The sequence below is a fragment of the Capra hircus genome, chromosome 15, assembly GCF_001704415.2.
Source record: "Capra hircus breed San Clemente chromosome 15, ASM170441v1, whole genome shotgun sequence".
In the NCBI taxonomy this organism is placed as follows: Eukaryota; Metazoa; Chordata; class Mammalia; order Artiodactyla; family Bovidae; genus Capra; species Capra hircus.
In genome coordinates this window covers 52,798,920-52,821,905 of record NC_030822.1, presented here as the reverse complement: position 1 = coordinate 52,821,905, position 22,986 = coordinate 52,798,920, and the positions used below count along the sequence as shown (strand labels likewise).

Sequence of the window (22,986 nt, the reverse complement as noted above, 5' to 3'; positions counted from 1 at the left end):
TAACTTTTGGGGTGGGGGTAGGGGGTGAGCGGTGTTAGGGCTATTGATTATCTGAGACTTCTACCTGGGATGACGAGGACGAAAGGACCCTCCAGCTGGTACTCATCGCCGATCTCGGGCAGGTGGGAGAAATTCTGAACTAGGGAACACTTCCTGGGAAGGGACTCTATCCCCTAAGCGACAAAAAATCCAAGAAAGGGTTAACTTTGAACCCCCACAGTGACTTCAATCATTGGCTCAGGGCACTGTCAGTCAGCTTTTTGGGGCGGGGCTTGTGGGGATGCCTTCGGACTGCCCAGCTCCCCTCACTTGCCCCTAGCCCCCCAACTTGGTTTCACCTCTGGGCTGCAGCCACACCCCCCACCTTGATGAAGACACTTTCCTGAGCCCTGGACAAGGAGCGGATCTGGGCATCCTGGCTTCTCCACTCACTCCAGCTGCCTGGCTTCCTGATAGATGGTGATTATTATATAATAGACCTGCTGGACAGAGCAGTGCCAGAGCTCGGAACACTTTGCCCCTCCTCGAAGCCTGCCCCAGGGCCTGGCACCAGCAGCACAGGGCCCGCCGCCCAGCTCGACCGGCGCCCCCGGCACCGCCTCCACTCCGGGGCGGGAGACCCCTGGGCCACCCTCCCTGGTGGCCTTTGGGGCCACGTCCTGGGATGGGGCGGGCGCCAGGCTGGGAGTCCGGCGGGCGCCCAGCAGGTCTCAGGGTTGGCCTGAGGAGTACGGTGTTACCAGCGCCTCTCCAGAATTGTGGGACCCACTTGGCCCCTTCCAACCTGAACTTGGAACTTGGGAGGCAATAGAGGTGGGGATTGGGGGCGTAGGGACCAGGGTCGGATTGGGGAAGGAGTTTGGAAAATGTGCGGGGGGCAGGGAGAGGGAGGCTGGGAAAGGGGGCCGGCAGGGGCAGTGGGGGAGGGACTCTTATCCTGACAGGGCTCCCGCCTTCCCCGACTGGAGGGTTTGGAAAAACTGAGCAGGCAGCCAAGGCTTGGCTGGAAATTCTGCAGCCCACCCTCCTGGGGACACAAAGCTGGAGGGCGGAGGCAGGGCGGCGGGGGAGAGAGCACGACCCCGGGGAGGGCAGGGCCTCTTTTGGGGCTGGGGGCCCAGGGGCCAGGTCCCTGGGGAGGGGGTTCCTGGCGCTGTCTCCCTGCAGTCCGCTTACCCTTGTCCTCTACCCCCTCCTTCCCCCTTTCCTCCCTCTCCCCGGCTCCAGTCTTTGCAGAATGCGGGCAGACTTAACTCCTCGAGCGCCAGCCCGGTGGACTCCTAGGTGGTGACGCTTGTGAGGGAGGGCAAGAGGGAGGGACTCCAGACCCCACTCCCACCCACGGCTTAACACCTTGTGGCCCAGAACCCAGTCTGGAACTCGGTCTTGTCAGAGCCCTGGAAAGCTGCCTAGTCCTCGAAAAGCGACCCACAAAAACCCGGCGCCTGAGAGCTGCGTAACCCAGCCCGCTCTTCTGCCAAATCTTAACTCTCTTGCCCTCCCCCGCCACCTCGGTGCCTCTTCCTCATCCCTTTGGCCGCCCTCCCGCCGCCACCCCCACTAATTGCTGCAAAGAGCCCTGACAGATAGATACAAGGCTGCAGGGAACCCGGAAGTTTGGGTGCCGTGGCGGCCTCGGCGTTCTCCTCATCCCGCCCGCGAGGCCCCGCGCAGGTGACCGCAGCCCAGGACCTCTTTGGATTCCAGAGGGCGCCTTCACCCATCTGCGGGAGCAGCTACCTAACAGAGGCGGGGAATGCTAGCCTCCCCCAGCCCCAGCTAGCCCGAGGAGCCGGAAACCCTGACTTCACTTCCACCCTCGCCCCTCGCCTAAGCAGCACTTCCTTCGCCGTCAGATTTGCGCGCCCAATTCTGCCACGGAAGACTCTGCCTGAAGGCAGTGCCTCAATCTAGGCAGTAAAGGGTTAACGGAGCTCCCAGGCGCCCTGTGAGAGCCAGGTGAGGCACCGCCCATCTTGGCCTTCAGGTGTGCGTGTGGGGAAGCGGAGGGACGCTGACCTCAGGGCTGCTCTTTTGCCCCCTGGTGGCTAGACCTGGCTTAGCAGTCTCTGGCAAAGGATGCGCTCAGGTTGGGATTGGTGGAAAGAAAACTTTGGAGACTGCTCGAGTACTCCTGCAGGAGCAGCACCTTCGGAGAGACAGAGGATCCTCTGGGGAGGCTGGTGGAGCTTCCACAATCTCTGCCATGCCATCCTCACTTATCAGGCTGCCTCAGTCACTTCCAGATGTTTGCCCTAGGGACTCTACTTGTGGGTCCCATATGCCCAGACACCTGGAGAAGGATAGGAAAAATAGAAGACACCCTATCCTGCCAGAGTCTCAACCTAATGAAGGAGGGCAGTAGAGGGAAGCTGTCCCTCGGCTTCTTTTCTATTCCCCAGGCCTTCCCAGAACTCCCTGGAGTCTGCTTCCCTCCAGACCCCAGCAGCAAAAGCAGACCTCTAGCCAGGCTTCAACACTCCTATCAGCTACATAATCCCCCACCAGTGTCCCTCCCCTCAAGCTCAGTTGCCTTCAGATTTCTCCCCCATAAAGGAGGCCTCTTGATGGATTCGAGGTGCTCACAACCATTTCTTCCTATCGCAGATAGGGCTAACACCCTTCCTCCCCAACCCTCCCAGGTTAGTGACCTTCAAGGGTTGCTTTCTCCTTTTTTCCCCCTACTTCCTTCCCTCCCCCATTTCCCATTTCCCATTATCTTCTATCTAAGACTTCCTTTTCCATAAGCAGTTCACCCAACCAAGGACAATCCTGTCCTACTTGGAGGCATGATGCCTGACTCCTCCAGGAATCCTTCTCTGACATCTACTTATTTGTTCAAAAAATATCTATTGAGGACTTCCCTGGTGGTCCAGGGGTTAAGAATCTGAAGGCCAAGGCAGGGCACATGGGTTTTATTGCTTGTTGATCCCTGGTCTGGGAAGATACTACATGCAGCGGAACAACTAAGCCCGTGCAGCACAACTACTGAACCAGTGCTCTAGAGCCCTTGCTCTGAAACAAGGGAAGCCAGCCCACCGCAACTAGAGTAGCCCCTGCTCACCAGCCAACATGCGCAGTGGCAAAGACGCAGGCCAGATAAAAATAAAAATGAATTTTAAAAGTAAATAAATTTTAAAAAAAAGAGAGATCGCCAAGGCTGCATCCCCAACAATCCATTTCTATTAAGTTCTCCAAGTTCCAAAAGAAAGGAGACTAGCCGGAAAGCCAAGAGCATATGACCTTGGACTAGTCAGCCTCATCTCTGGACCTTAGTTTCTTCAAAAAACTAGAGAGTTGGATGCGCTTATCTCCAGGCTCTTTTTAATCAGGAAGATAGCAGTTAGATAGCAGGCTTAGTTTGTTCAGAGAAAAACAATTATGTGGCTCTGGCTAGCTTGGGAATAGAAGGCAGAGTTCATAAGCCTAGGAAAGGCTGGTGGAGGCAAGGCCTAGAGAAAGCCACTTGAGCCACCACCTACTCCTCACCTCCCAGGTTGCCTGGCAGTTGTGAGTCCTGGGAACATTTAATTCGTGTCATCAACTCAAAGCAAGAGCCTTTCTGAGGTTGTGCTAGGAGGGGTGAGCCCTGGGGGACACCCTAAATATCAATATAGTGCAGCTGCATTAATTTGCTCTTCCCACACTCAGCCATGTCCAACTCTTTGTGATCCCACGGACTGCAGGTTCCTCTGTCCATGAGGATTCTCCAGGCAAGAATACTGGAGTGGATTGCCATTCCCTTGTCCAGGGGATCTTCTTGACCCAGGGATGGAACCTGCATCTCCTGTGTCTCCTGCATTGCAGGCAGACTCTTTACCATCTGAGCTACCAGGGAAGCCCATGTAGCACCATAGAGCTTTTATTTTGAAGAGATAGGATGTTCAGAGGTAAGGAAACTGAGGCAGAGGGTGGTAAAAGGACAGGCCTGAAATCACGTGGCTGGTGAGTGACAGCTGGAAGGGGCGCCCGGGTCTCCTCACTCCCAGTCCAGACTCTTTCCACGACACCACTGCAGCACTTGCTTCCAACTTTCCACTGGACTTCTTCCTGCGTCTGGCTCATTTCCCAGTGAGGCCATAAGATCTGGGAAGGCAGGCTTGGCCTCCTTATCTGGACGTCCCCCAGAGCCTGGTACATGGCTCTGAACAGAGGGAGAGGTGGTCAGAACTCCCAGTCTCCCAGCCGCCCTTTCCTCTCTCATCATGACCCTATTTACATGCACGTAGTTCTCTGACTCAACCTAAAAAGGCATCCCAGGATTGTGGACAGAGCCTTGGGCCAGACATATTCCCAGGCCTGTGACTCTGAGCAAGTTGATTAACTTCCCTGGGCCTCGTTTTCACCATCTGTCGAGACCTATAGCAAATTCTAACTCCTGGAGTATTTGTAACTTGAAATCTCAGATTAGGATGTGTTTTTTTAAGCTATAACTCTGAAGTAGGGTAAACGCTTAACCTTTCTGCCTTTTGGGGCTTCCCCAGTGGCTCAGACAGTAAAGAGTCTGCCTGCAATGCAGGAGACCTGGGTTGAATCCCTGGGTCAGGAAGATCCCCTGGAGAAGGAAATGGCAATCCACTCCAGTATTCTCGCCTGGAAAAATCCCATGGACGGAGGAGCCTGGCAGGCTACAGTCCATGGGTCTCAAAGAGTCAGACACAACTGAGCAACTAACACTTTCACTTCACTTTCTGCCTTTCTGCAGGACCCCATAACCCCAGCAGACTATGTCTGCTCTATCTGCAGGGACTAGGTGCTGCTTGATGCAGGCACTGATACCTCGATACCATGCCAGGTCATATGAAAGTGACAAATGTGTAGCCTGAGTATATTCCGGGGTCCCAAACAAGAATAATTTTGAAAAGGAATTACAATTTTTACTTGTATCTCTTTTTTTTTTTTTTAATTTTTATTGGACTATAGTTGCTTTACAATGTTCTTTTAGTTTCTACTGTGGCACTACTGGTAAAGAACCCACCTGCCAATGCAGGTTAGGTGTAAGAGACTCCAGTTTGATCCCTGGGCCAGGAAGACCCCCTGGAGAAGGGCATGGCAATCCACTCCAGTGTTCTTGCCTGGAGAATTCCGTGGACAGAGGAGCCTGGCGGGCTACAGTCCATGGTGGTCACAAAGAGTTGTACAGGACTGAAGCAACTTAGCACAGCACTCCACAGCAAAGTGAATCAGCTATGTGTATACATATAGCCCCTCCCTTTCGGACTTCCTTCCCATTCAGGTAACCACAGAGCATTATTTACTTTTATCTCTTGAAGGTGATCCAGTTCTTAACCTACAGCACATCTTGTTCAAATTCCCTTTCCTCTTCTATTCTGCTAAACCTAGCAGCAGTTAAATTGCTCTCTGCAAACCCTAAATCAGCCTCCTTCTCTGCCTCTCTCTGTTCTTTGTATTCAAAACAGTTTTCTGTCTCTTTCGCCAGTCACCTTCTTTTTACTTTTTCCTAGAGTAGCTTAGCCTCTCAGGTTTCATTATTTTCTTTTTTCCTTCACCCATTACCCAGATTCTCCCTAACCCACAAGAAAGTTACCTGTCTCCTGTCTCTCTAGTCTTATCTATCACCTCCTACTCTCCCAGCTCTATGTTACAAAAGCCCTGAGCAGGCCACGACAAGATTTCCAACACCAAGTGAGGGATAAAATTATCTCGGGGGTGAGGGGCTGCAGGGCAGAGGGAGTCTGAGAACAGAAGTTTTTATCCTGTAACAGATACTAAAGGCACCTGCCCTAAAGGAGCTTATAAAATGGGGACAACTAAAGAACAATAAAAGATGCTAAATCATTAAAAGATGTGAGGTTGATGCAACCAGTGCAGGTTGCATCCTTTGGTCGACATGGAAGAGAAACAGGAAACTGACCTCAGGTACAGGGGAGCACAGAGGCCTCGGTGAGGGGCGCAGATGGAGCCGAAGCAGGAGGAATCACAGATCCTGGTGGGAAGGGGTCTCAAAGATCAACCGCTGCTGCTGCTGCTGCCAAGTTGCTTCAGTCGTGTCCGACTCTGTGCGACCTCGTAGACAGCAGCCCACCGTCCCTGGGATTCTCCAGGCAAGAACACTGGAGTGGGTTGCCATTTCCTTCTCCAGTGCATGAAAGTGAAAAGTGAAAGTGAAGTCGCTCAGTCATGTCCGACTCTGTGACCCCACGGACTGCAGCCTACCAGGCTCCTCCGTCCATGGGATTTTCCAGGCAAGAGTACTGGAGTGGGGTGCCATTGCCTTCTCCACAAAGACCAACTACCTAGCTCTAATTCTTTCTGATTCTCAGCTCTCTGTTAACATCCCAAGCAAGCAGTATATCAGCATCTTGAAGAATATCTCCAGTAATGGGACAGTCCATTCCACTTATGAACATCTTTTTCCTTCCTTTGAGCTGAATTCTATCTCCTAGTGGTCTCTATTCATTAGTCCATGAATTACCTCCTGGCCCTTCATATATCTAAGCTTTAACGATTTCAGACTCTTCTTTTCTCTGGCCTAAACATTCCCAGTTCACTAATGTTATGCCCACAATGACACCTGGCCAGCTTAAAGTAAAGCAGGACTATCAGTCCTCTCCTTTATTCCAAAAACTAAACCTCTATTAATATGGCTTAAGCTTGGATTCACTTTTGGTGACCATGTTACACTGATGACTCGGACTGAATTTACTAATCCTCCTGATTCTGTTTTACCTGAACTGCCTCTAAGACGTGTAGTCTGTGTGTGTGGCTGGGATCTTACACAGATCTCTGATCATTTCATCTCGTTGGGTTTTCCTACCATTCTATGCGTGGAGATGATATTTGGATCCTTAGCCTGTCTTTCAAAGCGTTTGCTATACCTCGAGGTTTATCTCTGTTAAATGTGATACTATATTTTCGTATACACTATATAAAAATATTTAACAGGACAGAGATGAAGGCAAGTCCTAAAGCAAACAAATGTTCCTGGTTGATACCCGTCCATGTCATACTGAGAAGTAGCAAGATCCAGGGTCTTGTAGGTGGAATGGGTCAGATCATAATGAACCTCACAAGCCTAACAGAAGATTAAGAAAGTCAGAAGGCTCAGAACCAGAACAGAGTTTTTGAGTAGAAGAGTCACCTGGAAGCAGACTCTAGGTATAGCAACAGAATAAAACACTAACTGTGGAACTCCACAGATCTGGACTTGAGTCCTAGCCTTATTGCTTACTAGCTGTAGAACTTGGACAGATTAACTACTCTGAGCATCAATTCCTTCTTCTGTAAAATGATACCTACTTTATAGATTAGGGTGAAGATTAAATTAAATGACATATATAAAGAGCCTAATACATAATGGGTGTGCAATAAATCTAGGCTTCCTAGATGGCTCAGTGGTAAAGAATTCACCTGCCAACACAGGAGCTGTCGGTTTGGTCCCTGGGTAGGCAAGATCCCCTAGAAGAGAAAATGGCAATCCATTCCAGTGTTCTTGCTGGGAAATCCTATGGACAGAGGAGCCTGGCAGGCTACAGTCAATGAGGTCACAAAGAGTCAGACATAACTGAGCATGCACACTCAATAAATCAGGTAGAGAAAAAAGGAGAGAAGAAAGTCATGTTTCAGATGGGTCTGGTTTCTAAGAGGAGACTATCTTTCTAGGCGGCCCAGAGAGAATGAGGCTATAGGGAGAGCCCCAAGTGACTCACTGGGAACTTGGTCTCAGGTCATCTAGATGAAAGGGTACAGGGATAGAAGCAGATTCTCCTCTTACAAAGAATTGATACCTCTTGAACTCTAGCTACATATGGAGGATGACAGAGAGAGAGGACTCACAGGTAGCACCAATGTTTTTACACTGGGTGGTGATGAGGAAGTACTATAAGGAGGGGTGATGGTGTTCAGAAGACAGGTTCATGGTTAGAGTTGTTGAATCAAGCATGATGAGAAGTATACCCTGGTTCTGACCCCGAGGAAGTAAGAGACTTGAGTAAAGCCTGGAGAGAAGTCAGAGCCAGATTCATGTATTTGGGACACACCCCATGCCATTGGGTGTTGTAGGCATGGCGTGAGGTCTCTGAGGGTGAGTTGGGAAGTGAACCAAGGACTGTGCCATGGGAGACCTCCCAGAGCCACACTGATTCTGTTTGGGACTGAAGAAACTGTCTGATCCCCCCATGCCCCCACTCCCATCTCCTGCCCCCTGGTCAGAACTGAATAGAGAGGAGACCTTCCATCCACCTTAGCATCACTGACCTCTGTCCAGAGCCCACTGGAACTCAAACTGTGTCCCTCCACAACTCTCCACTTTTCTACCCTGATGTCAGAAGGAATTCAAGCTCTTGTCCAGCCAATAGGCTCTAGCTTGTTGTTACAATCCTGGACTTGAGAAGGAAAAGACGAAGGGGAAAGTGTAGAGACGGGTAGGCAGGGACAAAGTGAGCTGCAAGAGAGAAACAGAAAAGCTGAAGGGGTGGGGGTGGGGGGAGGGAGGTGAGAGAGTGGGGAAAGGTGAGCACCATGGGTACAGAAAAAGGCAGACTGATAGAAGGGAAAACGAGACTCAAGGAGGGGGCAGAAAAAAAGATTTGCCGAGAAACTGATGAAGTGCAACTGAGAAAACTGTTGCCATGGTGACGGGTCCAGAGGAGGGAGTAGGAATATAAATCGGATTATGAGTTGGGGGAGTGGAGAGGGAGGGTTGCTCAAGACCCAGAGGCAGTGTCCCCACCTCAGGCCCTCCCCACCAGACCTCCTTAACCCATAGGAATGCCTTTCTCAGAGGTTTTGCGTGGCCAGTGGGAAGGCCAATGGGGAGCAAGGAGCAAAGGAGGGCCCCAGGCGACCCCCTACCCCAAGCTTCCTAGGCTCTTGGAGAGTTCTCTCCATAGACCCTAGTTTCTGTCATTCTACCTCTTCATCAGTGAAGAGAGAGGAGGGAACTTGTTTTAAGCACCTACTATGTGCCAAACACTGTGTTGGGCACCTCAGGTGTTGTTTCATTCCGTCTGCAGCACAGCCCTTGGAGGTAGATTTGATCGCCTCCACTGGTAGGCAGGAAACTTAGAACAAGGCCCCAAGCTGGCAAGCAGCAGCCAGAGTGGGGCGCGGTGGGGCCCATCTCCTCCAAAGCCATTTCCTCCCTTCCTAGCCCTCTGCCTACCTTGCAGAACCTGTGTCGCAGTGCCTGGCTTTTCCTGCACCCCCTTGGGACTGGACGGGGCAGGATGGGCGCTGTTGGGGGTGGGGAGGGGAGGGGTAGCTGAGTTAGGGGCTCTCATTTCGTTCTGAGAGATAGAGTTGGGAAAACTGGAGGAAAATACACCACAGCAGCCAGACTCTGGGCTCAGTGGGAGGCGCCGGGGTGCTCTGAGCTCAGGGCTGCGGGAGTGGGGAGGAAGGGCTGAGGTGGGGAGGACCATGGGAGTGGGGGAAGCGCAGAGGCCAGACCATTTCCGGCAGTGCTGCAGAGGAACTCCAGCGCGGCCACGTGGGGAGCCGGGGAACCTGCGGTCTCGGTTTGCAAGCCTCTGAGCTAGTGAGCCAGAGGGACCGGGGGCTGGTATTTGACTGCAGGTCCCTGCAAGTGAAGTGCCTGGAGGGGGCGAAGTGGGGCGCGGCTTCCCTCCTCCTCCCTCGGGCTTCTGTACAAATAACAGTTTTGCAAAGGGCACCGTAGCTGACGCGCATATTAAACAGGGCCAGAGGAGGTGGGAGAAGGCCAAGTCAGAGGCTGTGGCCTGGGCAGTTCTGCCAAGACCACCCCTCCCCCTCAGGAGGATGCCCTGGGATTCAAGGGGATTCTGGCCCTCTGGCCCACCTGGCTACCTTGAAACAACTCTTTCTGGGGGCTGGCTTGAGCCACACCCTAACCAGGAAGTGTGTGTGTGTGTGTGTGTGTGTGTGTGTGTGTGTGTGCGCGCGCGTGCGTGCCTGTAGTGGCTCCAGCTTGTCTCTGAGCTGGAGATCCCAGGTCCCTGCCCCCCACCCCTGTAGAGGAGGTTGAGGAGGGGGGTGGGGCGGGGGCGGGGCGGAGGCGGGGGTGGGGTGGGGAACAGAGGTAAACCTCCTTCCTCCTGAGGCCTGAGGGAAAGCTGATCTAGATCAACCCACTTCTGTTGCTTCATTTCACACCATCTCTTCCACAAGCCACCAACATCCAGGATGGCCCTCCTGACCCTCCTCCCCTGATCCCATCACAGGTTGCAGACCCAAAAGGGTTTGGACTGCAGGAGGGTGGGGGTGAGAAAAAGAGCCTCTTCAGTGTCCTCCTTCACACCTGTCCTCCCCAGACTGGTCAACTGGCCCTTCCTTCGCCAAGCCTCAGACCCAACTCCTCCCAGACCTGCCAGCCTTTAACACCCTCATTCCCAGCCCAGTCCCCCTCACTCAAGAGTCCCCCTAGTCTGAAGCAGTCTCCATGACTCCTACTTGCCACGTGCACAAAGCACACGTCATGGCTCTTTATTTGCTGAGCACCAACTAGATGGGGAACATGCCTCCCAGAAGTGTTCTCCTTTCTGTGCCTGGGATACCTCTCCTGGCTCTTCTCTTTTCTTTTTGGGAAGCTTCTCAGTCTCCTCAGTCGGCGCTGAAGGTAAAGAATCCGCACGCCAATGCGGGAAACAAAAGAGACTCGGGTTCAGTCCCTGGGTCAGGAAGATTCCCCGGAGAAGGAAGTGGCAACCCACTCCAGTATTCTTGCCTGGACAATCCCATGGACAGAGGAGCCTGGCGGGCTACAGTCCATAGTGTCTCAAAAAGTCGGACACGATTGAAGCTATGGAGCACACATGCACTCAGTCTCCTTTGCAGGCTCCTCTGTTCCTCTGCCCATAGTATTGGTGTTCCCTAGTTTCTCTCCTTGACCTTGTCCTCTTACTTGGCACATCCTTCTCTCCAAGATTGCAGCTGTCACATCTGAGCTGACAACCCTTGGGGCTCCAGAAAACACACCCGCCCACCTTCCATACACCTCCACCTGGGTGTCCTCCAGCACCTCAACTCAGCAAATTCAATGATCTCTACCCCCTTTCCACGAATCTGTCCCTCCCACCCGACGCATGCCCATCTAGTGATGTTGCCATCCTCCATCCAGCTGCCCTAGCCAGGACCTGGGAGGCATCATTAACTCTGCTCTTCACCCCTCTCCACAGCCTTCCCAAACCAACCATCACCCCCCAATCTCCTCTTCTATCATCTTTTGCCTGGAATCTTATCTCCACAGCATGTCAGAGATGTCCAAAATATCTCCCAGCTGTTCACCCAACAAAATCTCTGCACTGCAGCAAAAGCCATCTTTATAAGATACAAATCTGATCACGATGCTCTGCAGTTTAAAACCTTTCAAGGGCTTCCTTTTAGCCTTAGGATAAAAATTAAAATTGCTTAGAACTTTCCTGGTGGTCCAGCGGTTGACAGTCCACCTGCAATGCAGGGAACACGGGTTCAATCTCTGGTCCAGGAAGATTCCACTTACTTTGGAGCAACTAAGCAATGCACCATGGCTACTGAAGCCCAAGCACCCTAGGGCCAGAGCTCCACAAGAGAAACCACCGCAGTGCGAAGCCCGTGCACCGCAACCAGCGTAGCCCCCATTCACCACAACTAAAGAGAGCCCACGTGCAACAGTGAAGACCCAGCACAGCCAAAAATAAATCATATTTTAAAAAACTTAAATTGCTTAATGGGGCTTACAAAACTTTTCATCTGGTCCCAGTAACTTCTCCAGTGACTCTCTCAAAATCCACTCTGATACGCCCCCACCTTGCCCCCCACCGATGGGCCCATTCCCTCACTTTGGTCCCTAACAGCCTAGAACAGTCTCCCCTCTCCACTCCTCCCCTACTGCCTTCACACTGCTAATTCCTACTCAACCTTCAGGTCTTCGCTTAATCACCGCTTCCTCTGGGAAGCCCTTTGGAACTACCCTGGCCCCTTCTGTGAGGTGCCTCTCTGACAAGTCACTTAAGTTCTCTGACCTTAGATTCCTCATTAATAAAATAAGGAGAGAGCCTTCTCTGGTGGTGCAGTGGTTAGGACTCCCCGCTCCCAGTGCAGGGGGCTCCTGTTTGATCCCTGGTTGGGGAACTAGATTTCATATGCCGCAGCTAAGAGTTTGCATGCCACAAATAAAAGATTCCTCATGATGCAACTAAGACAAGGCACAGCCATATAAATAAATATTTTTTAACTATTATAAAAAATAAAATAAGGACAATAATAATAGAGGTTGTCATGAGGATTAAACAAGAAAATAAACATAAAGGATTAGTACAGTGCCTGGCATGTTGTAAGCACTCAATAAATAATAGCTGTTATTATTACATCTTCCACCAAAACCCTGATACAGTGAGTAGTGGCCTCTTCAGTAGCTCCCACTGGACCATAATTTAAGGGAGAACAATGTCTTGTTCACCTCTGAATGTCCAGCTCTTAGCACAGTGACTGATGCAAAGGCATTTAATAAACATTTATTGAATAAATTAATTTGGGCGATCATTATTTCTTGTATGGATTAGCTCTCCTTCAGCCTAAGGAGAAGCTTAATTACCCCACAATCAAGCCTCCACCTACTCTCTCAGTAATTTTTCTACAACTAGAATGAATTATGCGACTTCCCTGCTCAAACCCTGTCGGAGGCTCCTGCTGTCTGTGGAAAACCCTCCTGCCTAGGATCCCACCCACTGGCTGCACTGAACCCCTAGTTGCTTCCACACCCTCCAGCCTTTCTGCCCAGCCTCAAATACCTTTCCAACATCCTGTGTCCCAGATGACATGACCTGGGGACCCCAGGGTAAAGCTGGCCTCGGAGGTGTATATTGTTTGGCTCACGAAGTGCATTTTCCTAATATATATTTAGTTTAAAATTTGAAAATATGATCATTTTACAAAACAATTTAGATTTCTGGCTTCTCCTGAAAAAGCGCAGAGGCGTGACTATACTACGTTCCCCCTTCCCCAGAGCAACTCTTTCAGTAGACGGAGTTCATATTGCTACACTCTCTCCTGTCGGCCCCAGTCTCACCCACCTGGTTTTACTACTTCTGTTATCTGCCTGGACCCTGGAGACACTGGGTCTGCAGCCCCTGCCAGCCTCGCAACACTTTGATCCCATCCAGCTGCAGTGGAGACCTTGGCTCTGTCTCCTCAGCTGCCACCCAGCCCCGCCTCAGCCCCACGTCACCTCCTGCCACGTCCACGAACCCCTGCTCCTTCGCCTCTCCCACGCCTTGTTCTACCTTGACCTCACTGAACACCCGCTCCTTCCATCCTCTCTCCCGTCCGATCTATTGCTCCGTCTTGAAAGCAGCCTAGATCTTTTCTCCATCCCTCCACTCTTGCCAATACCCTCAACTTTCCATGCCTTGAAAACCCTAACCCTGAGTCACTACAACCAGACAGTTTTATCATTTCTACATTCCAGCTGTTGAGTAATTTGAAAAACTCCCAACATGTCACGGTCCGTATGATGGTTAATTGTACGTGTCAACCAGGCTGGGCCATGTTGCCCAGATATTTAGTCAAGCCATTATTCTGGGTATTTCTGTGATGGTGTTTTTTGGATGAGATTAACATTTAAATTAGTGGACTTTGAGTAAAGTAGATTCTCTCACAATATGGGTGAAGGTTGAAGGTTCCAATGTGGCAAAGGTGACCTCCACCCTCTCCCCACTAGGAGAAAGGAATTCTGCCAACAGACTGCCTTTGGACTCCAAAATTGCAACTCTTTTCCTGAGTCTCCAGCCTGCGCGCCTCTCTCAGATTTTGAACTTGCCAAGGCTCCACAACTTCATGAGCAAATTCCTTAAAATAAATCTGTCTATATATACACATCCTGTTGGTTCTGTTTCTCTGGAGAACCCTGACTAACACAGTCCGTGCCCCTGAAGACCAGTGGTCCCCACTCTCAGCTGTCCGTGTTCTCCAAACACAGTCTTCCTCAGGGTTCTTGGTAGCTGTGTCTTCCTCTCCCCCAACAGCTCTTCAGGCCCCAAACCTCCCTCCCCAGTGAGCTTTCTACTTTCCAGGGAAAGCAGAGATATTCAGGAGGGAGCCCCCTTAGCTTTCTTCTTTCATCTCCCAGCCTTTCCCAACCCATTTCTCTCCACCCCTGCCCCCCACCAAAGGTATAAGATTTCTCTGCACCATTGCTCCTGTTCTCTTCTCTGCTGGAAAGTGTCATCCCTACTGCCATAGGCTAATACCTCCACTTCCGAGTGCCATCTTCTCCCTCCTCCAGGAGCCTCTCCATAAATTATACCTTCCGTTCTCTTTATCTTTAGTTTATGTTTTAAACATGCTTTATTCTATTTTATTAAAAAAATTTTGGCTGCATGGCAAGGCACGGCATGGCACATGTGAGATCTTATTTCCGCAACCAGGGGTCAAACCTGCGCCCCTTGTATTGGAAGCATGAGGTGTTAATCCCTGAGCCACTAGGGAATTCCCTCTTCAACTTTAAAAACAAAGCAGATGAGATTGTTCTGTACCCACAATTCCCTCCGGTTATCTGTCTCCTTCCCTTTGCAGCCAAGTTTCTTCAGAGAAGTCTACACAGTTCTAACTCCACCTACTCCCAGTTATCCCTGAACTCTTGCTATCTGGCTGCTGCCCCGCTCACCTGCAGGAGCCTACTCTGAAGGACACACAACACCCCTCAAGAAGTTAGGCCCAGGAGACCCAAATAAATAAATATATTTTTAAAAATATTTATTTATTTGGGTCTGCTGGGTTTTAGATGTAGCAGTCGGGATCTCTAGGTGCAGTATGTAGGATCTACTTCCCTGACCAGGGATGGAACCCAGGGCCCCTGCCTTGGGAGCATAGAGTCTTAGCCACTGGACTCCAATCCTGACCTTCATACCATCTGACACTTCCTTTGCAAAACCATCCATCCACTTTCTCCTGGTTCTTCTCCTAAAGCTCGTTCCTCCATCAGCTCCTCTCACTCCATCTGTCCTTTAGACACTGGGTTCCCTAGTATTCTGTACTTGGCTTTCTTATCCTTCCCTTCCACCACTGTCTTCCAGGACTCTTCTACATTTCTGATTTTTAAAAAATTTTTATTCTGTATTGTGTGGAGCTGTTATGGGCTTTCTCTAGTTGTGGCCAGTAAGGGCTATTCTTTGCTGCAGTGCAAAGGCTTCTCATTGCGGTGGCTTCTCTTGTAGGGCACAGGCTCTTGGGCACGTAGGCTTCAGTAGTTGTGGCTCACGAGCTTAGTTGCCCCTTGGCATGTGGAATCTTCCTGAATTAGGGATCAAACTAGCATCCCTTGCGTGGCAAGGCGGATTCTTAACCATTGGACCACCAGGGAAGTCCTTACATTTATGATTTTAGCCATTGTCCACCTTCCCTTTCTTCATCCCAGACTTCTCTCCTGTGCTCCAGACTTATATACTTTCACTTCACTTCACTTCACATGAAAACGTCGCTTTCATCTGACTTCCCCAAGATATTAGTGAAAAAAGTGAAAGTGTTAGTTACTTAGTCATGTCTGACTCTTTATGATCCCATGGATTGTAGCCTACCAGGCTCCTCTGTCCATGGAATTCTCCAGGAAAGAATGTTATCAATTCTTGCATAGCAGCTAATCTCCAAATTTAGTGGCTTATAAAAGCAAACATTTACTCTGAGAATCAGGAATCTGAGTAAGACTTAGCCGGTTGTCTCATGAAGCTTCAGTGAAGGTGTCAGCCTGGGCCACAGTCACCTGAAGGACTGACTGGGTCCAGAGGATCTGTCTCCAAGCTCACCCATTCACATGGCTGTGGGTTGGAGGCCTCAGCTCCCCCTTGGATCTTGGCTGCTGCTAAGTCGCTTCAGTCGTGTCCGACTCTGTACGACCCCATAGACGGCAGCCCACCAGGCTCCCCCATCCCTGGGATTCTCCAGGCAAGAATAGTGGAGTAGGGTGCCATTTCCTTCTCCAGTGCATAAAAGTGAAAAGTGAAAGTGAAGTTGCTCCGAAGACTCTTAGCGCCTCCATGGACTGCAGCTCACCAGGCTCCTCTGTCCATGGGATTTTCCAGGCAAGAGAACTGGAGTGGGCTGCCATTGCTTGGTCCCTGCCACGTGGACCTCCCCATGGAGGTGCACCCATATCCTCCAGGGTGAGCAATCCATGAGAGCAAGGGGGCAGGTGTGATGGCTTTTGGGACGTAGCCTCAGGGGTGACCTACTGTCATTTCTGTCTTATTCTATTGGCCACATAGACCAACCCTGACACAATGAACCAGTCTCTTACCTGCTGCCAATTCATTCCCCATGCTATTTCCAGAAAGATCTTTAAACAAGTAAAGCTCCTCACAGGCTTCTTGTTTTCTTCAGCAAAAAAATCAAGCTTCTGGCTTCCTTGGTGGTCTAGTGGTTACGAATCCGCCTGCCAGTGCAGAGGACATGGGTTTGATCCCTGGTCAGAGACGATTCCATGCCACAAAGCAACTAAGCCTGTGCACTGCAACTACGGAGCCATCACTCTAGAACCTGTGCTGCACAAGAGAAGCCACTGCAACGAGAAACCTGCATACCACAGCTGCAGAGTAGCCCCTGCTTGCCGCAACTAGAGAAAGCCTGCAAGCAGCAATGAAGATCCAACACAGCCAAAAAAAAAAAAAAAGCCAGGCTCCTTAGCATAGCGTACAAAGCCATTGATGGCCTAACCGATGGCTAGAGCTCTCACTGTTCATCCTTGAATACTGCTTGCTAGCCAAGATGTATTGTTCACAGTTCCAGGAGGTGTCAGGATAATTCACATCTTTGAGTCTTTTCATGTTCCCTTTTTTTTTTGGAATATCCCTTTCCACTTAGGAAGGCTAACTGTAACTCTCCAAAAATCAGCAACTTGAGAGCAGGAGTTGTGTCTTGTCATCTCTGTATTTCATCACCTAGTGTAGTACCCGCCATAGAGAGGTTGTTGAACAAATATTTACTGAATGAATAAGGGTGTGAGCAGGCTGTTCCCTCGGCCTGGTTCCCCTTTGGTATGTGTGTTATAGCCGATTCACCACAGTCACTCACCCCCAACTCTGATCCCAGACTACCTTTCCTGCCCAGCCATCTCCTTTGCATCAGTGCGTGCATGCTCAGTCGCTCAGTCATGTCCAACTCTTCCCAGTCCCATAGACTGTAGCCCTCCAGGTTCCTCTGTCCATGGGATTTCTCAGGCAAGAATACTGGAGCAGGCTGCCATTTCCTCCTCCAGGGAATCTTCCTGATCCAGGAATTGAACCCACATCTGCTGCACTGGCAGGCGATTCTTCACCACTGAGCCACCTGGGAAGCCCTTACCTCAGTGACATGGTTGGAAAAGCAAATTCTGAATTCTATCCCACCTCATTTTCTACTCACTCTGAGACCTTCAGAATGTTATTTATTGCCTCTGAGCCTCTAGTCTTCTTCTGCACCAAGGGTTAATAAAAAAGAGAAGATAAGATAAATTACTTAAATTAATATTTATTGAACCAGATACAGTGCTAGGCACTCTTAAATAAATTGCCTTGAGTAATAGTCATAGTATCCTGATGAGACAGATTTTATACCCTTTCTATGGAAGAGAAAACTGCAGCTCAGAGTAGTTAGGTAGTTAACTTGGTTCAAGGTCAGAAAGCTGAAAGGTTTGAGGGAAGTGGTTGTGTCATGGGCAATATTAGAAAAAAAAATAATAAAGACGCATCCAGTTGGGTTCTATCACTGAACGACTGAGATTTTCTGACTCTCACAGCCTTTTCCAGCCTCATATCTCAAGGATAGATGCTCTACCATTCATCATTGGACCAACATTTGGTGAGCACTGCATCTGACCTCTAGATCCAAGTTGCCAGGGTTTCCCCCAGTCTGCTTCTATAGATTCTGACAATGGTCTCCACATTCCTGCTGCACCTTTATTTTTAAAGCATTTTTACAGCTGCCATATGTTGCTAGACAAATGGTAAGGAAAGAGTCTTTCCATTTCCTAGGTGAGAAAATTGAGGTTCAAATTGACTCACCTAAAGTTACATGGTAGTGCCCATCAGAGGTTGACATGCCCATGGAACCAAGTGGGCATGTTCTTCTAAGTGACTAAGAATGGCATTGCCAAAGGAGAAACAAAAGTATAATATATCAGGCAGACCTGGGTTCTGACCCAAGCTCTTTTGGTTGCAAAATTACCATAGTTCCATTTAAAAAGAATGAAAGAAAGGAGGGAGGGAGGGAGGGAAGAAGGAAGCACTGAAGGGAGAAAGAGAGCAAGAAAGAAAGAACCACAGTTTAGAGAGTAGGTCTGTTTCAGGAGCTAATCTTTGGAGCAGAATAGAACAATCAGGAACTCCTTGAGGGCAAAAATTTATCTTACCCTCATATCCCTGGTGCCTAGCACAGTTCCAGGGACATAACTGGTATTTAATAACTATTTGCTATTTGGAGGGAAGGAGGCAAGGGAGGAAACTTGAGTGAGTTGAGAATCGAGAAACCAAGAGGGAGACAGCCTAGAAAGAGTGGGTCCAAGAGACAGACCCCAGGCATTTATGGCCCTGGCTCGATTTCTCCAAGCCATGAGGAAATCCTCCAGAGGAACAGAGTGCTGTGGCTTTAAATGACTTCAGCGTTGTCAATGAATCTGCTCTGCTAAAAGAGTTATCCTCTTGCTCCTGTGCTTGTCCTCCCCCTCCTCTTAGCTCCCCAAACCCTTCTCGGTGGCTGTGATGGGATAATTAGATGCGAGAGCTCAGCACAGATGATGCTCCAGTTGCTTAGCAACTAATGGTTTCCATGGAGACCCCAAAGCACAGCCTCCAGAGCAGCCAGTGAGCAGCTCGGCAGGGCAGGGAGAAGACGCAACTCTCAGCTCCTCCAGAAACCTGGGGAGGGCCAAGGGTGGGGAAGGGGGGAGGACTGAAGGGAGAGAAAGGAGGGTTTAAAGGCACAGGCCCCTCTTATCCTTTTAAAATCTGGTCAGAGCTCTGTCCTACCCTACCCCACTCTGTCCCACTCATAATTTCAGATGGAGATGGGCGCTTAGGAGTGGACACAACACGACCCAGTCTGCAATAAACCCATCCCCTTCTCCTTTCTGCTGCTGGTTTGTGACTGAGATGGGAAGTGATCTCTCCCAAGCCCAAGTGTAAACATCCTCCTGGCTGGGGATGGGATGTAAAGAGTACTAAGAAGATCGATCCCTCACCCTGGAATTCCACCATTTAGTCTGTTCCCTCTCTCCAAAGTTCTCAATGTGCCGAAGATCCTCTTTCATTTTGCAGAATGATGATCAGATCTTATCTGAAAGGGAACAAAAGCCAAGGCACACAGAAAACAGAATTCATTTCTTCACCCAAAGGCAGCCTGTCCCAGGAGACGGGGTGGGGGCGGGGGGACACCTGACCCTGATCTCCAGCAGAGGATCCAGAGTGTGCGTGTGGGCGGGGGCAGAGGGAGGCCATACGGAGCATCTGGTGACTCGAGTGTGCGCCTCCCAGGCTAGCATCAATCAGCCTTACCTGGAAGCTTGTTAGAAATGCAGAATTTCAGGCTTCACCTCAGACCCACTGAATCAGATACTGCATCTTAACAAGATCCCCGGTGGTTCACATGCACATTCAATTTGGAGAAGCGCTGGTCTGAGGCCCTCCCACTCTCCGCTTTGGTCCAGGAGTCCTGTCTTTATTTTCGCCCCCTGCTTAAACCCCAGGACGGGAGCTGACCTTCTCACTGTGGGGGTACGGACACACCCTCACCAGCCCCTCAATTCCCTGGTGGGACCCTGGTCCTCTTCTGGGACTGGGGGAGCCAGAGTGGCTCCACGGGCAGAAAGACACACATAAACGCTCTCTGCGGAGGTCTACGACCTCTCCTGACAAAGTATTCCATGTTCCACAAGTGGCTCTGAGTCTCAGTTTCCACATTCACGAAAGGAGCCAATAATGTCCACCGCACGGGCTGGCGGTGAGCGTGAGTGTAGAGCAAAGTGCCTTCCTGCGCCCAGGAGAGGTGCTTTCTCCTCCTGTCTCTCGGCTCTCTCACCGAGCACAGTGGTGGGAGGGCCTTTGGAGAAGTTGTCTCTCTTTCATTTTCTCCCTCTGTCTCTCTCTCCGCTTTATTCTCAAACAGTTCCACAAATGTCGTTGACCGAAGCTGACAGTGTGCCTCCCCCACCCGCACTGGGCAGGTCAGTGCCCACCTCTCTGATCTCTGGAAGGCCTCTATGGCATCCTTGGCCCACTCTCCAGAGGAATGGGAAGCCCTATGTGCTTCCTGGCACCCATACCCCTCTGCCTCTCCCAGAGTTCAGTGCCTGGGCCTCAGTGGATGCCAAGAATTGGGGCCCTGGGCTCTGATGCCCCGACCCTGTCCTGCCGGTTTCTCTGTTTCTCTCCTGTTCCTGCCCAGCCAAGGCCCTTTCAGGAGCCCCTCAGGGTGACTTCCCTCCTCCCCACACACCAGGGAAAACTCAGTTCTTGCCACCCTCCTGGGAAGACCCCCACCACATGGAGGGGTGGTCCTCTACAAGCTGGGCTCCAGATGCTCGTGCAGGTGGGAACACTCGTGCTCTTACACGTGGGTGTCCCAGAAGAAGGATTTTCCACCCCCACCTCAGCTCCTCTGCCCCTCTGCGGTGACTAAGCCACCGAGATCCAGCCAGGCCCTCCCCCTCCTGGCCTGAGGGCTAGCTCCCCATCCTGAAAAACCTGTCTGGGGGCCTCCCCTGAGGCTGTTGGTACCCAAGGGGCAGGTTGGGCAGGATTCCCCTCGAGCTCCTCCCACCCCCCCAAGACAAAATCAGACAGCCCCCAGGGCAGGGCTTCAGTTGCCTTAGGCAGTCACAGCCTGCCAGCACCCACCCCAGCTCCCAGCCCAGCGATGGCATCTCCGCGGCCTGTGAGGACCTTGTCTTGGATCCTGATTCTGCTGGCTGTCCTGGCCCCAGGGGCTGCAGGTCTCTACCATCTCTGGCCGGGGTGGGGAGGGGCTTGGAAGGGGGGGTCTGGAGAGGATGCACTGTGTCTTCCAGGGCTGTCAAAGAGGGGCTGGTCTGGCCAGTTGGGGCTGGGGAACTGGTGATGGCGGTGACCAGGCATCAGTCACTGGGCCCAGGGCACACGCCTGTCCCCTTCCAGATCCAGGAGGCAGGCAGGAGTGGGGAAGAGACCAAGGCTTTCGACAGCGGTGGGGTTGGGAGCTGCCCCCTCCTAGCACCCCTGCATCTGGAGGCTTCGAGGAGTACCCAGCTTCTGCAGCCCAAGCCTGCCACCTGGTGGTCATACAGGCAAAGACTCATGTTCTGCAAACAGACTAGAGTGGAGAGGACTCTTCGTCCTTAGAGAGGACCCCCACGGGTGGAGTGGGGTGGCCGAGAAAGGGATTGATCCTCCCCTGAACTCCTTCCTGGCCCCCTAGCTGACTTCAACATCTCAAGCCTCTCTGGTCTGCTGTCCCCAGTGATGACGGAAAGCCTGCTAGTTGCCTTGCCTCCGTGTCACCTCACAGGGGGCAACGCCACACTGACTGTCCGGAGAGCCAATGACAGCAAAGGTCTGCTTCTCGCTCCCAGCACCCCCTAGTCCCCATAGATCCCTTTCCAGGATACCCAGGCATCCCTCCTCCCACTCTCCCTTCCTATTGACCCCCTTTTCCCACCATCCATACTCTGAATACTGCCCTTCTCCTTGGGGCCTCTTGAGGCTTGACCCTGCCTTTCATCACCAATTTCCCGCTCAGTGGTGAGATCTAGCTTCGTGGTGCCTCTGTGCCGCGGACGCAGGGAGCTGGTGAGCGTGGTGGACAGCGGGTCTGGCTTCACAGTCACCCAGCTCAGTGCATACCAGGTGACAAACCTGGCACCAGGAACCAAATACTAGTAAGTACCAGGCCCAGGCCTGGGGCACGGGTGGGAAGGGCTGTAGGAAGAGGAGCTGGGCCCTGACTTTGGTGGCAGTGGTGGTGGGATGTGGTGAGTATGGGAGAGAGAGCAGGGGCACAGCTAACAGAACAGGCCTCTGCTGGGCACAGCTGTGGAGGGGGAGGCCTGGCCTCCCTCATACTCTAAGTCCTGGACACTGACCGAGGATTCTGTCCTCTCCTGAACCTCACCACAAAAGCGTTTCCTACCTCGTGACAAAGGGGGCATCCACCGAATCCAGCAGAGAAATCCCAATGTCCACACTTCCTCGTGAGTAACGTCTCAGGGCCCCAGAGCCTTCCCTGGCCCATCCCGCCCCATCCCCCATCTGCCCCTTCCTATCTTCCCTTAGCTTCTCTGCCTTCCTCTATCCTCACACTGAGCCCCCGGCATTTTAAGTGGCCGCTGACGCATTTCCCCACACCGCTAAACTTTGTGGGTAGTGACTGTGTCCGATTAATTTCTGAATCCTCAGTGCCTCACATAGGAGATGCTTCATAAATGTTTATCTGATGATTCGTTGGTTGGTTGGATGAATACATGGATGAGGGGATGGCTGGCTGGATGAATGGATAAGGGGCCGGGCTGGGAGCCTTCAGCAGGGTGGAGGCCCTTCCTCCCTAGAACGGCCTCCCTCCTCTCTTCTGACAGGAAGGAAGGCAGAATCCATTGGGCTGGCGATGGCCCGGACAGGGGGCATGGTGGTCATCACAGTGCTGCTCTCAGTCGCCATGTTCCTGCTGGTTCTGGTCTTGATCATTGCCCTAGTACTGGGCGCCCGAAAGTGAGGAGGACAGCCCCGGGGAGCAGGCAGCAAGTCCAAGGCACTGTCCGTGCTCTCAGCCTGGGGCTCTGCGTCTGCTCGTGTCTCCACTGCTGAGAAGACGGCCTGCTCCCAGGCCACAGGCACCAGGCCTGGGATCCTTCAGCCATCCCCTCCCCTCCCTTCACTACAGCCCTTTCCTCCCTCCATCCCCTCCTCATCCCCTAAGGTGTCCCCTTGGCCCAACACTCCCTATTCCTGCCCTTACCCCACTCCCGTCAGAATTGGTTTTTCTCCCATTTCACTTCTTTAACCACTCTACCCCTGACAGACAGGAATTTTCCCCTCCCTCATTGAATTTAGTCCCTACAATAAAGCCCGATGC

At 51.5% G+C, this 22,986-nt stretch overlaps 1 protein-coding gene across 1 annotated transcript; it reads left to right on the top strand.

The window, feature by feature from the left end:
- Positions 20,769 to 22,986, top strand: UPK2 (uroplakin 2). Its single transcript, XM_005689523.3, has 5 exons — positions 20,769 to 20,875; positions 21,337 to 21,471; positions 21,658 to 21,796; positions 22,038 to 22,108; positions 22,490 to 22,986. The coding sequence occupies exons 1-5, from the start codon at positions 20,800 to 20,802 to the stop codon at positions 22,624 to 22,626; spliced, it is 558 nt and encodes a 185-aa protein (XP_005689580.2). The 5' UTR covers positions 20,769 to 20,799; the 3' UTR covers positions 22,627 to 22,986.

Excerpts from the sequence above, each read along its gene's own strand:
- UPK2 (XM_005689523.3), top strand. The coding sequence starts at position 20,800 with ATGGCATCTCCGCGGCCTGTGAGGACCTTGTCTTGGATCCTGATTCTG. Across the intron at positions 21,472-21,657 it reads GAGAGCCAATGACAGCAAAG|TGGTGAGATCTAGCTTCGTG; the intron begins GTCTGCTTCTCG and ends TTTCCCGCTCAG. Across the intron at positions 21,797-22,037 it reads GCACCAGGAACCAAATACTA|CGTTTCCTACCTCGTGACAA; the intron begins GTAAGTACCAGG and ends TCACCACAAAAG.